This window comes from Mustela lutreola, chromosome X (genome assembly GCF_030435805.1).
Source record: "Mustela lutreola isolate mMusLut2 chromosome X, mMusLut2.pri, whole genome shotgun sequence".
NCBI classification, from domain to species: domain Eukaryota; kingdom Metazoa; phylum Chordata; class Mammalia; order Carnivora; family Mustelidae; genus Mustela; species Mustela lutreola.
The window spans coordinates 117,853,627-117,876,001 of record NC_081308.1 but is presented as its reverse complement, the minus strand read 5'-3'; the positions used below and the strand labels follow the sequence as shown (position 1 = coordinate 117,876,001).

Genomic DNA, 22,375 nt, shown 5'->3' with positions numbered 1-22,375 from the left:
CCATCTGACGAAGGAACAGAAGCACAGATGTTGAACAAGATGCTAGTAGCTGTGGAGCTGGGATTCGAAACCCTGGTCTGTCCGCTTCCGGGATCTGTACTCTTTCTCCTTTGTGCTTGGCACCTGCTAAGTAGGCTACTACCTCAGCCACCTACTCTTGGGAAGTCACTCATAAGCTCTCAATCGAAAAATCCAGGGAACACTTTTCAGTTGCTAGCTTGTTATTTGACCCTTGCCTCCTTGATAAATCTCTCCTTCCTTGGCTTTCCTGATCCCAAGGTTTCTGGCATTCATTCAGCCTTTCTGACCACCCCTGTTGTCTCTTCTGGCTCTGTCTCCTTTGCCTGTCCCTTGGACATTTGCTGATCCTCGTCACTTTTCTTCTTGCCTTCCTTTCTATGGCCTCTTCCTGGACAACCTTGTCTACTCCAATAACTTCATTGATCAAAATGCAGGTGACTCCCATATCCATATTTTTTCCATCCCAATGTTTCTCCTGAGCTCCAGAACAATGGGTGCAGCTACTTCCTGAACAGTCCAGCTTAGATGTCCTACACAGCTCAAACTCAACATGTCCAAAGCTGGACTCCTTTCTATTCCCAGATCTGCTCCTCCGGTGTTTCCCATTCCACTGAACAGCCCTTCTGGCCACTTAGTTGGCCCAGTCAGGAAAATGGGCATTATCCTCTGCTCCATCCTCTCCCTCAACCCTGTATCAATTTATACATTAACGCTTTATAAGTCTAGTCATCCAATCTTACCATTTTTAACTCTGTTGTATCTCCTGAACTCGTCTCCATCCTCCTGACCATCACTTGTTTTTGGCACTTGTCATCTCTCCCTCAGACTGATGCATCTCCTTGCCTCTTGTTGCCTTCTCTAGTCTGTCCTCTTTGGTGCCAGTAGTCAATGTCATTCATCTGTTTAAAAATACAATCTCTGGCTACTCCCCACCACACAGTAAAATATAATCTCCATGAATTTCTCTGAAGTCTTGTAATATGCCTTTTGCCCTGCCTAAAATCACTTTCCCATCCCTGTCCATTGAGCAAATTCTTTCCTTTCCATTTAGAGTCAGCTCAAGTATCAATGTGAACTCGTGATTTCTAAAATGCATGTATATATGTGTGTCTCTGCATGTTTATGTGTACATTTATATGTATGTACTATGTATGTTTCTATGTGTTAGGATTGCCAGATAAAATACCACGATGCTTAGTTAAATTTGAATTTCAGCTGGGGTGCCCGAATGGCTCCATCGGTAGAACATGCAACTCTTGCTTTTGGGGTCTCCAGTTCAAACCCTACGTTGGGTGTAGAGCTTACCTAAAACAGCTGAATTTCAGCGATGCAACAAATACTGTTTTGATACAGATCATGTCCCAAATATTGCATGGGATATATTTATACTGTGTTTTTCACTCTTTACCTGAAATTCAAATATAAATGGGTATCCAGAATTTTTATTTGCTAACTCTGACAGCTTTTGTGTGTCTGTGTATAAATATATGTATTTATAGTTATTAGTATATGTTTATATATGTTATATTCCATATATATATATATATCCATATATACATACACATACATATCTCACATACACACACACACACACACACACTCTCTCTCTCTCTCTATCTCTCTCATACATATTTCCTAGGAGCAGGAACTGTGTTCTCAGGAACACAGTTAGTACCCAGAACTTGGTTTCTAAACACACTCTGTACTGAAAGGAACTAGAGCTCCTTAGAGAAATGGCTGATCCTATGGCTGAAACAGGGAAGGTATAAGATGAGCCTAGAACATCTTGTTGTGCCAGAAAGTAACGGAATGCTAAGAAAAGAAGCTGACAGGCTCACATCTCAAGGACACGGGCCAACTTGAAGAGGTTCCACTGGCCATATAAAGGTAAATTTGAGCACCAAAATAAGGATAGTAATGATTTAGAAAACATTGAAAAAAGTAGACATCTATGAGTCCATGCTGAGAAAGAAATAAGAGGGGAGAAAGGGTAAGTGACCGTGCTGAGTGTTGAGTGGTAAATGTGGAAGGAACCACATTTGTGTGATTTCCCAGAGTTGGGAAATCCTTGTTTTGCAGCCGCCATACTAAAGACTGATGCAGGCAAAAATGACTCTCAGATGCTAAATAAAGGGGAAAATGTTGATGATGAGAAAGATATTTGCATGCTCTCGAAGTGTTTCCCCCAAGACTGCTTACTTGTTAGAAAGGGGAGACTGGTGATTAGAGATGCAAAAACCAGACAGCACCTTCCTTCTCTGGGTGATCGGAATCCACATCAGCGAGGAGAGGCAAATGGCCATCATACGCCTCCAGATGTAAGACGCTGAAAGGAACACAACGTCATGTATGTGGTTTGCCATCCAGGAAAGCATCACTTGGACTTGACCATGAGGAAGCATCAGACAAACCCAAAATAAGGAACATTCTTATTTATTTATTTATTTATTTATTTTTAAGGAGGGGAGATGATTATTTGAGGCAAAAATGTCCATGTGTTAAATACAAAGAAAGGCTGAAGAGACGTTCTAGATGAAAAGGGACTAAAGAGATCTAACAACTACATTCAGTACCTGCTCCCCAGACTGGATCCTATAATGGAAGGGCAAAGCGATAAAAAAAGATATTAACAGTTAACATATAGTTTGTACATTCTCTGTGTCCTATGCTGCATTCTTACAATAAAGTAAGCCAAAGGAAAGAAACTGTTATTAAGAAAATCTTAAGGAAGAGCAAATATATTTATAGTACTTTATTCTATTTATTGGAAAAAATCCAAACCCTGTGTTACTGGGGAATCATCTGTGCTATGGTTATAAAGAAGAATATCTTTATTCTTAGGAAATGAACCCTGAGGTCATTAAGTCCACGACCTTAAATGGTTCAGGAAAAAAAAAAAGGTACACTGTTATTTTTATGATTTTTTTTGAACTTCTCTAACTTTGAAATAATTTCTAAAATTAAAAAAAAAAAAAAGTGAGCTCTAGTCTTGCCTCCTCCGGGAATCCAGACTCCAACAGCCCTTATCCTGTCATCACACTGTGCTTCCCCTGCCTGGGTCACCTCCTACACGAGGAGATCGTACCTACTCAATGAATATTTGTTGAACGAGCAAATGTTCCAAATAATGTGAATGGGAAACCTGTGAAAACTTGCCTCAGTGTCTACAGCAGAAGCCAACTGGAGGCCCACGCTGTCCGCGGCCTCCAAGCCTGCAGGGTCTGGCCTGTGGCCCAGCCTCCCGGCCACCTTCTCACAACTTGCCCCGTGGGCCATGTGGAGCCAGCCCCTCTGGGAAAGCAGGCCCGAGGATAGTTTCTCGCTGCCAAATGAGCTCGGGGCCTCTTCCTAGACTGGGCTTCCTCAGGAGCTGTGTGGCCGGCCATATACCAAGACCGGTTCCCACGCAAGGCCCTCCGGGGGGCCTCCCTGAACCCTATGCTTTTGTGTGTTCTGCGCTCGCCCTCGGGGGCTCCTTTCCTCCCCGCAGCATCCTCAGTCTGGGCCACCACTCCCAGAAAGCCTTTCCTGACACCTGCCTTCCCCTGCTCCTCGGAGTTTGTGTCCTTGGCATATAACCCGTGCAACACGGGTCCCTAACCCCTGGGGCAGCATGGACCCCAGGCTTTAAACGTTCGCAGCCCTGTTATGCAGAAGACTGTAAGCTCCTTGAGGGGAGGGACTGGATCGCATTTGTCTCGGGTTTAGCACAGAGCACATAATGTCCATCAGTGTTGGATGGATTAAAAAAAAAAAAAAACACCTAGTAATGAGAAATGTGAATCAAATCTGAGTTAAAGGGGCACCTGGGGGGCTCAGTTGTGGAAGCATCTGCCTTCGGTCCAGGTCACAGTCACAGGGTCCTGGGATCGAGCCCTGAGTCGGGCTGCCTGCTCAGCCGGGAGCCTGCTTCTCCCTTTCCTCCAGCTTGTGCTCGCTCGCTCGCTCGCTCGCTCTTTCTCTCTGCCACTATCTCCGTCTCTCTCTCTCTCACAAATAAACAAAAATCAAATCTCGGAAAAAAAAAAAAAAAAAAATCTGAGTTAAAGGTTGCACGTTGGCCTGCAAAGAGGTTTATAGCAGAGAAGTACAGAAGATAGGAATAGAGTTTGTGACAGAAAAATTATTGGACTTTAAGTGCGGTTACATTAGCAGAAAAGTGGGAAGGATAATTCAATGTAACTCCAGGAGTGGGGCACCCACTGGCGTTCGTGAGAGTTGCCGAGTCGCGTGCGGCGTTACTCAGAGGAGTGTAGCATGGAGGAAGTACATTTGGGTGCGGGTGTCCTTCAGAGCGGGAAGCAATGATCACAGTCCTTTTTAAAAGAAACCTTCTATATATATATACATATATGGATAAAGAAGATGTGAGGTGTATATATATATACATACATATATGTATGTATATATATATCTTCTTTATCCATATGTGTGTGTATATATATATAGAAGGTTTCTATATATATATAGAAGATGTGAAGTGTATATATAATATATGTATATATATGTATATATACATACGTATATATGTATATACGTATACACACACGCATATATGTATATACACACATACACACATATGTACATACACACACACACACATACATACATACATGTATGTATATGTATGCATATATACATACGTATATGTATATACGTGTATGTATATACATGCATATATGTATATGTATGTATATGTATACACACCTCACATCTTTTTTTTTTTATTATTTTTTTTTAAAGATTTTATTTATTTACTTGACAGAGAGAAATTACAAGTACACTGAGAGGCAGGCAGAGAGAGAGAGAGAGAGAGAAGGAAGCAGGCTCCCTGCTGAGCAGAGAGCCCGATGTGGGACTCGATCCCAGGACCCTGAGATCATGACCTGAGCCGAAGGCAGCGGCTTAACCCACTGAGCCACCCAGGCGCCCCATACACCTCACATCTTGATCCATTCATCTGTTGATGAACATCTGGGCTCGTTCCATAGCTTGGCTATTGTGGACACTGCTGCTATAAACACTCGGGTGCACGTGCCCCTTCCGATCACCGTGTTTGTATCCTTTGAATAAATACCTAGTAGGGGAATTGCTGGGTCATAGAGTAGCTCTGTTTTTAACTTTTTGAGGAAACTCCATGCTGTTTTCCAGAGTGGCTGCACCAGTTTGCATTCCCACCAATAATGAGGAATTTAAGAAACAAAACAACAGGGAAAGGGAAGGAAAAATGAAATAAGATGAAAACTGAGAGGGAAGCAAACCAGAAGAGATGCTGAACTCCAGGAAACTGAGGGTTGCTGCAGGGGAGGGGGTGGGGGGGGAGGAGTCATTGGGGGATGGGCACTAAGGAGGGCACGTGACGGAATGAGCACTGGGGGTTATAGGCAGCTGATGAATCACTGACCTCTACCCCTGAAATGAAAAAAAATAGGAGAAGAAGAAGAAGAAGAAGAAGAAAGAAACCTTCCTAAATATGCTAAATGTGGAACTGCTCAAGACAACCAAAATACTGGGCAACCCCAAGCCTTCAATGGGTTCAATGTTTTTGACAATGAAACTGTAAGAAAGAGTCTTTGCTCCACACAAATCTACTGTAATGTTAGGTATGTGATCTTACCCTGGCTTTTTTTTCTTTTACTTTTCTTCAAATTGAGTGTGGTCTTTGGTCTGCTACAGTGGGCAAGTCCTATTTTCCTCGGTCTCAGGTGTCCCAACCATTTTAAGATGGCTTCCTGTTCCAGAGAGCAGGCTCTGCTGCGGACTTCCTGTGAATGATCTCGTTAAACACTCACAAACCTGGCCAAACAGGCATTCTTATCATCCCTGCTTTCCAGACGAGGACACTGAAGCTCAGAGGAGGAGAAATGATCTGCCATGGTTTTAAAGTTCGTAAAATGGCAGAGGCTATGTCAGGAAGGTGTCTGTCTGACTCCAGATGCGACCACTACACTACAATGACTACTTCTGGGGGTTTTGTTTATTTTTAAAGATTTTATGTATTTATTTGACAAAGAGAGAGACAGGCAGAAGGAGAGGGAGAAGCAAGCTTCCCCCAGGACAGGGAGCCCCATGTGGGGCTCTATCCGAGGACCCTGGGATCATGACCTGAGCCACCCAGGCTCCCTTTTCTGGGTTTAAAAAAAAAATTATCTATCTGTCTGTCTATTTATCTATCTAAAAAGTCAGCTCTGTGTCTGGCATGGAGCCCAATATGGGGCCTGAACTCACGACCCTGAGATTAAGACCCGAGCTGAGATCAAGAGTCAGATGCTTAATTGACTGAGCCACCCAGGTGCCCCTGGTTTTGTTTTTTTTAACTGGAGATGTGTTTCACAGAGAAAAATAAATTCTACTTAGCTTCAAGTCCCGGGTTTCTGCGTCTGTTACTTCAGACAGCAGTGTAGCCTGCAACACGGTAGTATCAGGAGATGTGGAAATAGTCAAATTCAATGCCAGATAGGTTCCCTCCTGGAGCCCAGGGTGGGGGTGTCTATATGCTGTTTTCCTTTAACTGGGGTGCCCCGTACTGACAACTTTGCCTTTTTTAGACATTTGCTCCCTACCAAGTAACAGTGGCGGTAATATTTCATACTTCATTCATTTTCTCTGTCTGGAAATAAAAATCATTGGTCATTTCAAGCTTCCCCTCCCCCCAACCCTTAGATGGAAGGTAAAAGTACTATGTCTATAAAAATGGGATGAAATTAGATAACTTACGATTAAAATATTATAGGTACTCAAGTCCCCATTACTTACTAGAACAACTTTAAAAACGTTCAAGTGAAGTTTGGACCAACTTCATGTACTGTTTTACAAACTATCACGAACCATATAATGAAAATAGAGGATTTATTTTTTAAAGATTTTATTTTTAATACAGTTTTTTAAAAGATTTTATTTATTTGACAGAAAGAGATCACAAGTAGGCAGAGAGGCAGGCAGAGAGAGAGAGGAGGAAACAGGCTCTCCACGGAGCAGAGAGCCAGATATGGGGCTCGATCCCAGGACCCTGGGATCATGACCCGAGCCGAAGGCAGAGGCTTTAACCCACTGAGCCACCCAGGCGCCCCTTAAAGATTTTATTTTTAAGTTACTTCCACACCCATCATAGGGCTCGAACTCATGACCCCGAGCTCAAGCATCACACGCTCCACTGACCAAGCCGGCCAGGTGCTCCAGGAAAACAACTCATTTATTTTTATCTACAGTATAATTTATACATTCTCTATTCCTTGAGTACAGTTTTATCATATACATGTTGTTGACATAAAATATTTTTCCAGTATTGCAAACTTATGCTTTAACCAATGCACAGAATTATTTTATGAACTACTTAAATGAGTTGCAAGCAGAGACATTTATTCATTCATTTTTTTCTTCATACAATGAATCAAGGACCAATTGATTCATACAATGAATCAAGGCTCTGTGGCAGGCACTGGAGTCACCACAAACAGGTGAACAGGACAAGGTCTTCTTGCTCTAAAAGCTCACAGCATAGTCGGAAAAACCTCAACTTTGGCGAGTGCTGTGACACTCAGTGCAGGGTACAGTGGGGGAAGGGGACGGGGGTTCCAAGCAAAGAGAGAGAGCATGCTCGCCTGAGGCCCACGGCGGGAGAGCATGAGTAGCCTTGCTCAGCAGAACTGAGGGTTGGAGCTTAAGACATTGAGAGAGGTATTAGCAGGAGATGATGAAGCAGGACAGTGGAAAAATCAGACTTGTATTTACTTTTTTAAAAGATTTTATTTATTTGAGATAGAGCAAGAACAAGCGAGAGAGAGAGAGAGAGTGTGCGTGTGTGTGTGTGTGTTTGTGTGTGTACAGCAGGGCGGGGGGAGAGAGATAGGGAGGGGGAGGAGCAAGAAACCTGACTCAAGCCTTGATCCTAGGACCCCGGGATGATGACCTCAGCCGAAGACAGATGCCCAACTAACTGAGCCACCCAGGCACCCCAAATCAGACATTTATTTAAGATATCATTTGGTGAATGAGAGTGAGCAGGAGTAGAGGCAGGCGGGCTAGGAGGCTGCCAGAAGAAAGATGATGGTAGTGTGGATTAGGAGAGTGGCAGCAGAGATAGAAAGAAGTAGATTAATTTAAGGACTATTTAAGAAATAGGGGTGATGTATTTACGCTGGTAGGATTGGACACGAGAGTGAGGGCAGCGAGAAGTCAGGCCAGATTTCTGTTTTGGGAAGTAGGGCAGAAGAGGCTGGAACTCTCTGGAATGGGAAATACTGAAAGCGGACCTCGTTGTGTTGGGGGGAAAGATTAGGAGTTCCATTTGAATGTTTCAGGTTTGAGGGGACGAGCTCCAGGAGGCAGGTCAGGACTAAAGGCAGGAAGGTGGTCGTTGAGCCCATGAGCGGGCAGGGTCGGGGCGACAGCATGCTGTAAGCATGTAGATCAGGAAGAGAAGAGGGTGAAGGATGGGACTGAAGTTCTTAGAAAGGGCAAGGTGACCTCATGAGGAAGTAATCTGAGAGGTTGAAGGCAGTTGGCTAGGTGAGGCTGACATGCAGGGAAAGTTCTGGACGGGAGCTACGGGAGAGGTGTCCTAGCGAGCAGTAGGAAGCATGAGCGCGGAAGCAATAGACTGGAAAAGGCAGTTTTTGTATCTGTAGCATTCATTGTGATAACGGACATCGTTAGCAACTTGGTTGCCAGAGGCAGAGATAATTGGGAGATGCAGTGTCCGAAGAAGGGTTAATGTTTAAATCAGAGCGTGGGGGTATACGAAGGCTGTACAAGTTTTGTGCAGGCTCGACACGGATTCCCTTCTCAGGAACCCTAAAAGGGGTAATGCCTCTTGCCTACCCACACCCCCGTGTCTCACCAGGGCGAGCTGGGCAAGTCCAGCTGTCCCCCCAAAGTGGGCACTCATCTACCGTGAGGGAGGGAAAGTCACAGCCCATGGATTGTCCCTTCTCTCTGGGCGGGACCACACCCTCTTCTCAGCCAGACCTGGGGTCCTGACCTTCCTAAGGGAGCCCCAATACCTATGGGAATCTCATGACCCATGTCTCCTGGCTGCCATGGCCGCTGTCCCACTTCCTTCAAGCATCCCGTGCAGAGGACAAGGCTGTAGAAGAATCTTCGCTCCGGAGGACAAGACAGCACTGAGGACAACATATCCATGGGTCCCTGAATCACCCAGTGTCACCTCTACTCGTACCAAAATCCTCCCACTGAAGATGGTATGCAGCCGAGTGAGTTCAACTAGCATGATTTCAGCCTTGTGTTAGAAATTCATGCTGGAACGTGCTCAAAAGAACTCAGCCCAGAAGGGACTGTGTGGTCCTCCCACAGCGGACCACTCCATTCCCCTTCCTTATTTCTACAGTGATATTTTTCTGCTTGAACCTGTGGGGTTTGCTTTAAGCAACACACTCTACCGATAGGATGAACAAATTACTCTGGGTTTCTTGGAGGTGACCAAGAATAGCTCTGTTGGCTTCCGTGGAAGAACGCGGGAACCAGTTAGTCCCCGCTCCACTTCCTCTTGCCCGAGGTAGAACCACCTAGACAGCTCTGAAAAAGATAAGCAACTGCTTCTCACTGAAGCCCTCCCTCCCGCCTGGCTCAGCAGCGATGAATCAAGAACAAAAAGTCTCTTTTGCTCCCCTGCAGCCTTTCCAGAACACGCTGGGAAGAAGGACCCACGTTGATTTTCACCGAGCAAACTTCACGTCATCCACCAAAGCCTATGGCAAACTGCCAGGGAGGGGACTGTCGCCAAAATATTTTGTGGTCCAAGAAGTTTTAGAACCACGTTTGGAACCCATCACAAAGGTGAGATCCCTCTGAACGATTCCTCCCCCCTCCCCCGCCCCCACCTGGCCCAGGGCTTTCGGTGCTAGATGACAACAATAACGTTAAGGGCACTTTATTATTCAAAAAATAAATAACAAGATCATCCCAAGTTCACGCTGGAAACAATGGAGACTGCAGGTAGAGAAGAGAGATTTCCTTTAAATACAGTCATTTCAGGAGGAGTGGGCAGCCTCGGAGCCTCCGCCTCTGCTCCCTCCTCCCGCCTACAGTGGTGGAGACGGGACAGGGTTGAAATAAGATAACGGATTAGCAACAGCCTGAGTGTCGGGGTGGCTGGTGGGGGCAGGGTTTTCCAGTTCTCTGCTGCACCAGACTTTCTAGAGCCTGCCCCCTCCATCGGGGCCACGGGGACCCGGGCTCAACCAGGACTGACCGCGAGCTGAGGCTCCCCGTGGCCCTTCTGCATCTTCACTGGAAAATCAAATGCATTATCCGCTGAAAGACACTGCATGCAAAGAAACGAAATGAAACTTGACTCATGATCTGCCATTTACTCAGAATTCAGTCTGCGCGGAATGGTCTCGTCTTTTCACGGGACTCCCTGGGTGTCTGCATGCGTGGGGCCGCTGTTTCCAGAACAGAAACCTTAGGGAACGGGGCCTGCTGGGGCTTCAGCGGCCCCGGCGTTCCCTCACCGCAGCCCTACCTGCCTGGGGGTGTATAATAAATAGCTCTCCACGAGGAGGATCCTAGGGTTATAAATAGGCAGTTCAACAGGGGGGTGGTCTTAACTGCTTTGCTGTTTGGCAGCCCGCGAGGGGCCACCGCTCAGAGTTTGAGTAAGCCAAAAGACGTGAAGCCTGTCCCGTGGCTCACTTGGCTTGGATCAGTCACGTTGACGAACACCGAAGCACCGGGATGTAATTCAAATACGCCCCCCAAGTGGACGGACTGCTGCCCACAAGGCTTGGAGGAGCTGCGGGCGTTTGCAGCCCTGAGCAAGACCCGCTCCGATCCGCTTGGGGAATTCAGGCAGAGGCTGGCTACAAACGGAGCTTGACTCGAAGTGTCCCGATTGGAGCAGAAGGTGACTTGGGCGTAGATGTAATAGAGTCCTTGTCTTTTCACGGCCAGCTGTTTCCCGTTTTCGAGGGTTACCAGGTTGCTGCTTAGGGTGTAGTATCCTTTCGGGGCCCACTGCAGAACTGCAACAGACAGGGGGCACGCATGGTGAGGCGAAGCGTGCATGGTTCCCACTCCACCAGAACAGAGTTCAATGTTCCATCCTGGCTTCCCATACACACGGAAGCCGGGGCTGCCAGGGATGCTTACGGAGCCCTCCCGCCCTCAGTCTCTGACCGATCGGCGGGGGCTTCACAGTCGATGGAGCTGAGTTCCCACCCAGACTTTAGTCACGCTCACGCCCAGACACTTAATCTCCCTGAGCTTTTATTTCCTCATCTGTAACACGGGGCTAGTATTACAGTGTCTCTCAGAGACTTGTTTTGAAGATTAAAGAGAGCAACCGGGCGCAGTGAGTTTCCTTCTTCCTTTTAAAGCATTTAAAGCCAATTTACCCTTGAACTTCAGATGCGCATTTTAAAATTGCACGTCCTAAACTACACACACCTACAAGACATTCGGACAAAATCCTTGCTAATATGAACACTGTTATCTCATCAGCCTTGGATTTTACAAAGTCAAAGACTTGCCCGGCTGTGTAGCTCAGCCTCAGCTGACAAAAGGAAAGACCCCATTTCTTCCTACCTGCTCATGCTGTCGCAAACCCGACCTGCCTCCCACAGCAAGGACTAAAATTAGGCAAGGAAGTATGAAAATGAACCTGTCATTTCACTGTGTGTTTTGATCTTCCATTGTAGTGGGCGCTACCAACTTGAAAGTACCTGTGTTCTTGTGGCTAAACTTGAGTACCCACCAACGGTCTGCCATTTTCTCGGCGGAGATGTTGAGTGGGTTCAAAGGTAGTGTGTGCACCCGATTTCAAATCTCAGCTCCCACAGCGAGCTAGACTGCTGGGTGTGGGGGTTGGGCAGAAGTGAAAGTATCGATCATTTGCTTCCTTGAGCCGTTTTCTAAAATTCCTACTTGGCCATCGGGCACGGTGTGAGAGTCAAGCTGTTGAGACTCATCCTTTAGCAACAGGAAAGGCATCCTGAAACCTCTAACATTTCTTGGCCCTCCGGACCACTCCAGAAATGACACTTCCTTATGATGATTTCACTTGCAGACCATTTGAGAAGCCAAGGGGAGGTTCTCTGTCTTTTAGTCCACTAGGGTTATCTTCGTAAGTCCTTACCTAATCTTTGTCCTTGCTGTGGGATGCAGGTCAAGCTTGTGGCAGCGTGACCAGCCAGGAGTGGGGCCATTGCGACTGGGTCGGGGGATGGGGCGGTGAGGAATCTTTTAGTCTTCACACCTTATCCCCTTCAGACCTCCTGTGAGGCAGACTGAAATATGCTGGGATCATATCGATCTTGGGCACTTTGGCAGAATCTGAGCACCATGAAATCTACCCAAGGGCAAGGGTTTCCTTGCTGGTGGCTAAACCCCGGCAGAAAGCTACTCTTCTAAGTGGTGTATCTGTTGCTGTCATGCAATCTGCGTATGCAAGTGTCATGCGGACTGCCACCCTGGCCACACCACCCCAGCTGGAACGTTCTCCCATAACTGTATTTTCTGAGAACGGCTACCTGGCAGGATTATTAAATATGGTATTAACTAAGGGCTTTCTGTGACTCTTCTGACATCCAAACTACCATAAAGGAAGCTAAGTAATAGTACCTTACATTTGTCTGACCCGTGATAACATAACCTTCTTCCACATTAGCTGACTGGACGCTGAGAGCCACCCTCGGAAGTAAGTCAAGCGTGACACGGCAGCAAAGGGACTTGCCCACGGTCACCTAGCAAGTGGTAATTCATGGTTCCAGAATCTCAGTTCAAAGACTTCCTATCCAGTGCTCTTCCTTCCGTATCACCATCCGTGACAACCACGTATGTGTTACGCCCCGTGAGAAGCCCAAGCTGCCTCGGAGATGAGGGGGTATGTCTCTCCTCTTCTCTCTGTCTCTGTCTCTGTCTATCTCTCTCGTTGTGTGTGTGTTTCACTCTCTTATACACACACACACATACACACACACACACAGTTTAGAACTCCTTTCTGGAGCACTGTGCTAAGTTTTTCCAAGACTGCTCTGATGCCCTCAGACTGCATTTATCTAACAAGGGGGGTTTTGTGCTTGCGGGCGTGTTTCCATCCATTTATCAGATGCGACGCATTCTCGGGCACCAACTCTCTCAAGGTACAGGTTTGGGAAAAAAGATCTAAGAGCTAGAATGATGGCAGAACGTATATGGAAATAAACTCGTTCAGAGTTGAAAAGATGACAGTATGTTGTCTGTTGTTACTTCATTGGAAAATCTAACGTCCTGGAGCCTATTGATCTTTGCAGAATGATTTTACCTTTAATTTCCCTGAGGTTGGCCCCCGCGAGGCTGGGGTTAATCATACAGGGATTGACAGATGGCAGGAAGTACCCCCTGAGGCCCATTTACACACAGCGAAGAGGGGTTAGCATGAGGAATGCTCCCAGCCAGGAGGTCACTACCTGCCATCTCTTCTGTGTTCTCAGAATAATGGTCCCTCCACCCAGCAATTCATCATTTAGAATCGGCCATTGGGCAAGAACGTAATGAGAACATCGGGATTGCTTCCCATCTCCTTTTGTCCCTTCAAGTCCCATCTGTGCCTCTGAGCTCGCTTTGAAGACAAAGCTCAGCCTATGAGAGGTGTAGGGGTGGGTTGGTAAATTGGGCCCCAGAGGAAGAGAGGAGCCTGATCATTAGGCCGCCCTGCTTCTGCATCTCAGCCTTCCTGCCGGGGTGACCAGCTCAGATGCTTTCGACTTACCAGACGCTGTGTTACTACTGGCCTCACTTATGACATGGGCTGCAATTTGAGGATCCTGATCACCTGGAATGAAACCAAAAGCCAACTGTCAGGCCAAAGCAACACAACACTGCCCACAGAACGATCTGGTCTAGTTCTACAGCTCTGTCACAGAGACCCGGCTTAAGTAGGTTACACAACAGGAAAAGCGCAACGGTCCGAAATCCCTGTCCCCGGGGAAAGCTGGTTTCTAGAATCTGAACAACCGAATTGGCTATTTGCACTGACCCCATTCTTCTAATGGGCGTTCAGTACCCAACTCCACTTTACCTAGATTGACACAGGCTAACACTCTGGGTCTTCGTGAAACACACTTTGAATCTTGCCATCAGAAACAGCTCCCATCCATTGGGAGTCCCACTGAGCCCCAAGGTGATGTCAGCACACTTCCCTATATGATGCCAACAGCATCTGATGTGGTCAAGCAACTGGCCAAACTACTGTGCCTAGCTTGGGTTGTTTCTCATGTAAAAGCCTTGCTCTTTAATTAGATGTGCTGATACTCTGTGTTCAGAGACTGTGTGGAAGGTCCCCCCCACCCCAGGAATGAGCTTGCTGTCAGACACTTGGCAGGTGCCCTATAAATATTGAATCAAATCGCATGACCTAGATAACCAGTTGTGTTGAGTTGATCCTTTTCCTGAAGATGGCTAGGCAACACCCACGTGCACCCATTTCCTCATATTTCACTGTAAGTCACAGACAACATGGCACCATTCAGCATATCTTACAATCTGAAGACGAAAACGTCCTGGAGATAGGATGACCTTTGTATCCAGAGCAACAGTTAAAGCGAGCTCTGAGTATGCTCCTGGCCTCCAAAAATGATATCTGTATCTCTGTATGTATATATTTCTTTGTGTGTATTAGTTTGCACAAGCCATACATCATTTTCATGGACATTGTGAATAACACTCATCTGCTACTCCAGGCATTGTTATTGTGTTTGGGGTGCTGAATTTTAAGAGGAATAGAAGACGAAAAACCCCAGAAAGCGTCATGGGATGCACAGTGGAAGACACTGGGGAGGTTTAGCCTGGAGAAGAAAAGGCTCAGCGGCCATGATGGCTATTTTCAACATCTGGACAGCTGCTATCTAGAAGAATTCTACTTTACTTAGTATGGCCCCGAAGAGCAGGACTGGGTCCAGTGAGTGGAGATTTTAGGAATAAACTTCAACTCCAGAGGAGGGAAGACTTCTCTCTGAGTAGTCTAGTAATCTTACTATAATTACTAGAATCGTTCAAAGTTGGACCAGGATGACTAATGGGCTAGGAGGTGCCCAGGCATGTTGGATTGGAAACCGGATGGTTGTGAAGATTTGTGCTCTATGGGTGGCACTGCGTTTGAGAACCTTGCCTTCCAGTCAAGATCCCATCCAACCCTGAGATGTTTGACATGTTCTGACATCAAGAACGGGGCAAAGAATGGAACATTGTCACATAGAACCATTCCTTGATCTCAGATCCTCTGCTGGCATGGTTCTCAGCCAAAAACTATTATCATTGAGCAATGAATGCCAGCGATGACTTTCTTGTCATCTTATCCTCTGTGGGGGGCACCAGGCCATATGGTGCTTTGAAGAAGATATTGAAAAGAGTGACATTTCTTCATACTTGGTACTGTCAGCCTCAAAGGAACACAGCCTTCCCCATACATGGGTCCATACTAAGCCTTTCCAAATCACAGGTGCTAGAGAAGGTGTCAATCTGGCCATTGTAGTCCTGTTTTATTTCCAGGACTCCAAGTTCCCTAATTCTAACAACGGGGTTGTTCAGCATGATCAGCCCAAAGCTTCCTTTAGGTGTTAAGTGCTCACAAAAATGGATAAATAGCAACCTACCTTTTTGCATCGCAACGCTTTTTTCTTGCTTCGCTTCTTTGTTTAGCATTATGTCCTAAAATGAGAATCAGTGCTAAAGGTCATTTTGACAGGAAACCTGGTGTGGGGTTTTGGAGGTATCATTCATTTGGCATCTGTCATGACTCTAGTGCCTGTTCCTGGGGAGGATTATCATATGGACTTAGATCCTGTCATTAATTCCATCATAGCGATTGGGAACCCATGGCACTGACAGATGAGCTGACAGCCCAGAAAGCCCAAGGGGTGAGCCTGGAGGCAAGATCAGGGCCCTATTATCTGCACTGCAGGGCTCTCCCCAGACTGGAGGCTGTGATGCTGACCCTTCCTATGACCCCAGCCTCCCTGCCTTTGATGGGTATTGACAGATAATGCTGAATGGGGAGATGTTTCTACCTTGGAACCGGTATATGGAATATTATTAAACATAAAGCAGGGGATGTATCTATTAGAATAAAATTGGTCTGAAATCTCTTAGGAAAGGGTAATAGTACGTTTGATCTTGGGAAGAAATTCCAGACTACAAACAGACCTTCAGGCATTTTTTATTGTCTTGTCCCTGTCCACGAGATGAGGGAGATTCTCTTGCAGTTGGCTGCCTTGTGTGGCCTGTATATATTTAGAATAATCAGCATATAGGAAACCCAGGTAGTCTCCCGATGATGCTGGTGTTCAAAGGCAAATGCAACACTCCCTAAGTGGTTTCTTTACACTTAGCAACCAGGGAAGTTCACAGGCACGGCCATCGGCACAAGCAGGAAGGGAGTCAGGGATTCGGCTGCCATTTTGAAGATCACGCAAGGTCATGCAAGGAGTCTGAGGCTGAAGCCAAGAGCAGGAACTCTGAGATCACGTTCAGAGGTCGACCTAGCTCACGCCATCACTTTGGACTCTAAATACAAGGGCCAAGCACAGTAGTATTTTCCCTTCTGATAATCAAAGTCTTACCCGCTTTCCCATTCCTGGACTCCAAGTTTTCTACAACCCCCCCCCCCCTTTCCGTCCTTCCCCAGATGGAATTAGTGTCGGGACTGTTGAGAGCCCCGGGGGAGGCTCAGCTTGGTTGCCAAATATGAGGGTGTAAGTCTCGGAGCCCCACCAGGGAGCCTCGAAATGCCACAGGGGCCACAGGCCTTCAAGTTTCCACTTGAGCTGAGAAAGTGCGGCGACAGGAAGATGTTTGTGAGACACCCAGTAAACAAATGAGTATTTAGTGTCTCCTCAAAAATGGAGTGTGATGATCGAGGTTGAGATACTTTTCAGCTACGTGGTTGTGCTGGTGTCAGGGTTTGGCCAAAATGAAAACATGAAGTCAGCAAAGTTTGTCTTTTATGTGCCCAGCCCTGTCTTCCTGCAAGCTTGCCCTCAGCCACACTTCCCCAGAGCCTTTTTTTTCCCTCCCTTCCTCACTCCCCACCTCGACTGAAAGACTTTTCAAAGTTGACGTTCAGAAAATCTCAGATTAGTGATTTCTTTCTTACTGGGGAGTCTACGTGGGCAGGTATGGATGGGTTGGCCTCTACCTTCAAAAGGAAATGCGTCGACCCCCATCAAAGACATCTCAGTCCTTGAGGGGGCAGACAAGCCTGAAACTGACTAGTCTAGTGGGATGGCGTCGCTAGAGCTGTGCAAACAGACCTTGATGACCACTTGATAGGGACCGTGGAGAGAAGACAGAGGCCCTGGGTTGATCATTGGATCTGGTGACTTCTAAGACCCCTTCAAGACCTACGATTTGGAACCCCCAAATTCAAACCTTTTGGTTGTTCTGGCCCAGTCAGACAGTGAAGCCCAGAAAGAAAGCCTGCTAACACTCGCTGAGAATACTAAAATCCACTTTGGGGTTATTCTACAGGTGACCAGTTGGATTTTTTTAAAAAGCCCAAAATATGGTTTAGAATGAGAAATTTGGGAGAACGGATATTGGAAAGGGGGTCAGTCAGTCTTCACGGGAGGACTCTGTGACACGTGGCACTCATTAGGATCCCGCCCTGGGGAGCAGTAGAGGTGAGGGGCTTCCTCTGCCTTACGTCAGGAGCCCTGGTTGACATGTTTAAGAAGGTATGCCTTTCTAGAATATGAAACTTGGGAGCTGTCACTTTGCTCATTCAAGCATAAAGCAGAGAGGCAAGCCCAAGGAGCCCTTGCTCCTATCCTGGGTAGCTGATTTGGGAAGTTTTATATGTCTGACCTGAAATAGAACCATTGGAAACTGGCCATTGAATGATAAGACTGTCAGTAAGACAGAGTTCTCTCATTTATAGATGAGAAAACGGGCCCGGAGAGGGGAAGCCATTTGCCCGAGGTCGTAAGACTGAGCACGTTAAATATCTAATAAATATTTGAATTATTAACTGCTATTCTGAATGTAGCTTTCTTCATATTTAAATTTGTAACCCCTCCAAGTACCCTATGGTACTGGCCAGAGTCCTCGGACAACCAGAGAAGCTCAACTCATTTCCAGTGAGTTGGCCAATGAAGAGGAGTCTTCATCTAAAACCTAGATTAGTGTAAAGAATGTGAAAGCCAACAGCAGATTTGGGCTGCCTTCTGATTCCCGTTAGGGGACCCAGGAAGAGGTTATTAGCGTCTTTACCGTTGGAGGACAAGAATAAACTCAGAAATAAGATCTTAAGTCCTTTACTCCTGGGTTAAATGATAGATTATTTATATGGGAGAAATAACTGCTGTTGGTTTATCCAGATTACCCTCGACACCCCATAGCTTGGCACAGAGCTGCTGCCTTCAATGTGGAGAGCTGCCTCTTACTGATGACCCCAAAGTGAGCTGAGGGCCCGGGGGATTCTACTCAGTGTTTTTTTTTTTTTTTTTTTTTTTTTTTAAAGATTTTATTTATTTATTTGACAGAGAGAGATCACAAGCAGGCAGAGAGAGAGGAGGAAGCAGGCTCCCCGCTTAGCAGAGAGCCCGATGCGGGGCTCGATCCCAGTACCCTGGGATCATGACATGAGCCGAAGGCAGCGGCTTAACCCACTGAGCCACCCAGGCGCCCCTCTACTCAGTGTTCTGAGAGGGGAAACAAGCAGAAAGGCAGTTTGATATTCTGCTTCAGGAGAAAGAACATTCTAGACTCCTTGTACATGATGATGGAATTCATGTCGTAAGTGCATCCTCAGTTAATCCTCTAAGGCTTGTTTGCTCTACCTATTACCGGCCCCGGTGACTACAGGGACTCCTTGCTGGGGCCTCTGTCTGCCTCAGGGCTTGGCCAGCAGTCCTACACTGGACTGACTTCATGAGCAAGTGGTGTTTCGTGGGGTCTGGTTTGAGCAGCACAGAGAAAGTCCAGCCCCCTTTCCCCATAGCTCTCCTCACAAGAAAAGGGAAAGATCTCACTTTCATGGCACTTGAAATTCTGTCATGAGGGAAGTGTTTGTTCCCCAGCCTTCAGGAATCCTTACTGCCCTCAGTAAAGTCAGGGCTTGACCCTGGGGCCATCCGGTGATCCTCGCTCCCCTGGGAAATGGGGACCGACCATGGGTCCGTAGGGACAAGGCAGCAAGGTTTGGATGGAAAGGTAAGAAAATACCAAGAGCCAAACTCGGTGTGCTTCATAAATGTTCACAGGGTAGTATCCCCAAGAGAGACTCCTTTTGTTCCTCTCGAGAACATTCTTATGAATGTGCACACTTCCAGTTTTCCTTTCCCTTTCACGTAGGATTTTGGCTTCATTTTTCCTTTTTTTTAATTGGATACATATACCCATGTGTGTATGTACGCACATATGTACGTATGTCTACAAAATGTCTATGTTGTCAGCGTTTATTTCCCGACCAGCAAAAGCAATAACAGCCCTTTAATCAACAGCTGAGCTCCTTACCTTGAGAAAGGCTTCAAACCGGCTTTTAATTTCCTCACAGTTCAGTAAGGACAAGGACCCCTCTCCTTTGTTGCATTTCTGTAACGTTTTCATGAATACAAAATCTTCGTAAAGATTCCTTTCATCTTCTATCTATTTGTGAAATAACAGGGACGTGAGAAACATAACTCTGGAGAAGGTGGCTGATAATGTCTCCCTCCACAATCACTTCCATGGCATCAATAACAGAAGGAGGATTTTGCAGATATAAATGCGGAATAAAAGTTATTATACTGGATTATTGTTATTTGGTATCAGCCATTAAAAAAATCAACAAAAGCCAGCAATTAAAATGTCCTACTACCCAAAACTCTAGGTAGAAATCACAGCTATTCTAACAAAATTTTATTATGAAATGTACATTTCGTCCACGTATGATAGCGGCAATGTTCGAGAATGGTCGTACTCCTCATTGCTCTGTAAGGATCGGTCATTGTGAACCCAGTGTATAAATTCGTTTTCCACTGAGCTCATTTGCCTAGTTCACTTTAGCTGGTGCTGCAGTGTTTTATAAAAAGCAGTTAATTTGCAGTGTGTGTCAATTAAGTTGAGTTCTAATTACATCTCTCTCTTTTTAGCTTTAGTATTTGTGGAAAACATTTGCATTTTTAAGGAAACCATCTTTCATTCCCAAAGTTAACGAGTTAAATGTATGGAATTCACTTGTGTAATAAACTGATTTGGGGCCGTTTTCTTGTTTTAAAATGAAATTTTTAGATTCAAAACAAAAGCTACTTAGCCAGCGGCTTCCACTGTCCCTAAGAACACACCTCAAGGCTTTGGGAGACGTGGTCGCTGCTTCTCCCCATAGAGGCTTGGTATCATTTGATTGACAGAGCCTACCAGGCCAAACACAAGCCAACAACCAGACCCTGAATCCTGCTCTTTACTCAACTACAAATCTGAGTAGCCCAGTGCATTGCCTCAACCTTCACTGCCCCTCCTTATCCTGATGAAAATAATGGTGCTAATTCTAGCATGGGATCCCAACAGACGGCATCGAAACATCCCTGGGAAAATGCAGTCTCCAGATGCTGTGCATCGACAACCCCTTTACCCAGATGTATACCAACAGCCAAATAATTCGTCAAATCTCTCCTTTTCATGTATGAATGATGTTCTTTTGTACAGCCAATAATGCCGCTCAGTGGAAGTGGGTAAACACACTGAAATGGGATGAATCCTAACAGTTATTTTCTCCTGACAACACCCAGCTACCTCCTAAGTTACTCTACTGTTTTGTTCCTGTATAAGTCCAGCCACTTAAGCGTGTAAAACATCTCAGAGGGAAATGGAGCAGCTTGCAACAGTCAGTGTTTGAAGAGGGATAGAGACAATGCGACTTGTACTCTAAGACTGTAAATTCCAGACTTATCCATGTCTGTGCTAATCTGAAACACTAGGAAGTTTCAGATCAAATTCCTACTCTCCTTCTTTAGTTAACAATTTAAAGAAAAAAAAAAGGTGTCTCCATCAGAAAAACAAGTTTACTTTTTAAGCAAGACTTTAGCAAATAATTATAGCTAATGCCCACCTAGTGCTCCCTCTCCACTGGTTCTGGTCTAAGCTGGCTACAAGGCTAAATTCATTTAATCTACGAGGTGGGTACTATTATCTTCCCCGTTTCTAAGATGTGGAAACTGAGGCACGCAAAGATAAAATAACTTGCCCAGGATTGCAGAGCTAAGAGGGGGCAGAGTCAAGATTTGAACCCACCCAGTCTGATTCCAGAACCCAAGCTCTCAACCAGAGACAAGAAGAGAAGACCTTACGAACTAGATGACAAACATAATGCCGTGAGACCATTTCAGCTATATGGGTTCCCACCACGGTCCATCATCTGGGCAGACCTAAAACCATTCAACCCACAAATCAATAAGGACCCCCCGCTTGAGTTAACCAGGGCACCTGGTTCAGCTTACCTTGTCCAGTCTTCTGTGAAGATACACAGCAAAAAGTGCTGACCCAATCATCTGGGTGATGAGAAAACCAGTAAGTAAATACATAAAAATTTTCATACTGACGGGTGGTCCGGTGGCCACAGATCGGGGAGCAGTTTGGCTATATGTTTCGATCATGCTGTGTTAGAGTTGAAATGATATCTTCAGACCGAGAAGGTGGCAGGGGCAGCATGAGAACACTGTCAAAGTGGCCACCTTACTCAGGATTAGTTAAGAGCGCACAATCGTTACAGCCCACACTTCCTGGAAAATGTGCTTCGTAGTCTTCTCTCCCAGCTAAAAAGTTACGTAAAGGTTTTTTTTTTTTTTTTTTAAATTATACCCATATCATTCACTTCCAGGCTTTCCCTTTTGTTAGTAAAGAAGAAACAAGTCTCTTCTTCCATACATTCATTCTTGCCTTGAAATGTCATAGACTTCTTAACAGACAATGGCAGTATTTTCCTATCGCTAACTTTCTGGGTTCACCAGTTTCAAGGAAAGTGACAAATGTGTCCACCAGCAACAGACTTATTTCAATTTCAGTCTTACTAATACAAACTGGGAACCTGGCATACGGGGAAAGAAACAAATGTCAACAAAAGTTTGGATTGATTTTATGACTGGTATACCCCTGGCTTATTGCTTCTCGAGACTTCTTTCATCTTCAAACCCAATGAAATCCCAGCAACTTTTCAAGTCTACGTGGCACGAAGCAAAAAGGAGTGCTGACAGTTATTTTTTAAAATTTTAGCTGGACTGGTAATTCAAGAAAAAATAAATTCCTCAAGGGCCAGGAGGAGTAGGGTCTTGAAGGAAATGGTTCCCAAACTCCGGGATCAAGGTTAAAGTCGGAATCTTCGATTGAGATGGCCAAATTGCTTGTCTATACTGTTCCCATCTGTCAGATAATTGCTGATGCTGGT

General features: G+C 45.7%; 1 protein-coding gene across 1 annotated transcript; it reads right to left on the bottom strand.

Moving 5' to 3' along the window:
• Positions 1-9,894: 9,894 nt before the first annotated feature.
• Positions 9,895-22,051, bottom strand: CD40LG (CD40 ligand). Its single transcript, XM_059158052.1, has 5 exons — positions 21,432-22,051; positions 19,471-19,602; positions 15,612-15,666; positions 13,730-13,792; positions 9,895-11,003 (listed from the first exon to the last, which is right to left on the bottom strand). Exons 1-5 carry the CDS (start codon positions 21,585-21,587, stop codon positions 10,627-10,629), a joined length of 783 nt encoding a protein of 260 aa, XP_059014035.1. The 5' UTR covers positions 21,588-22,051; the 3' UTR covers positions 9,895-10,626.
• Between the last annotated feature and the right edge of the window lie 324 nt (positions 22,052-22,375).

Coding starts and splice junctions, on each gene's coding strand:
- CD40LG (XM_059158052.1), bottom strand. CDS start 21,587: ATGATCGAAACATATAGCCAAACTGCTCCCCGATCTGTGGCCACCGGA. Junction 15,667..19,470: donor GGTTTGAAGCCTTTCTCAAG/GTAAGGAGCTCA, acceptor TTCTCATTTTAG/GACATAATGCTAAACAAAGA. Junction 13,793..15,611: donor AAGCGTTGCGATGCAAAAAG/GTAGGTTGCTAT, acceptor GTTTCATTCCAG/GTGATCAGGATCCTCAAATT.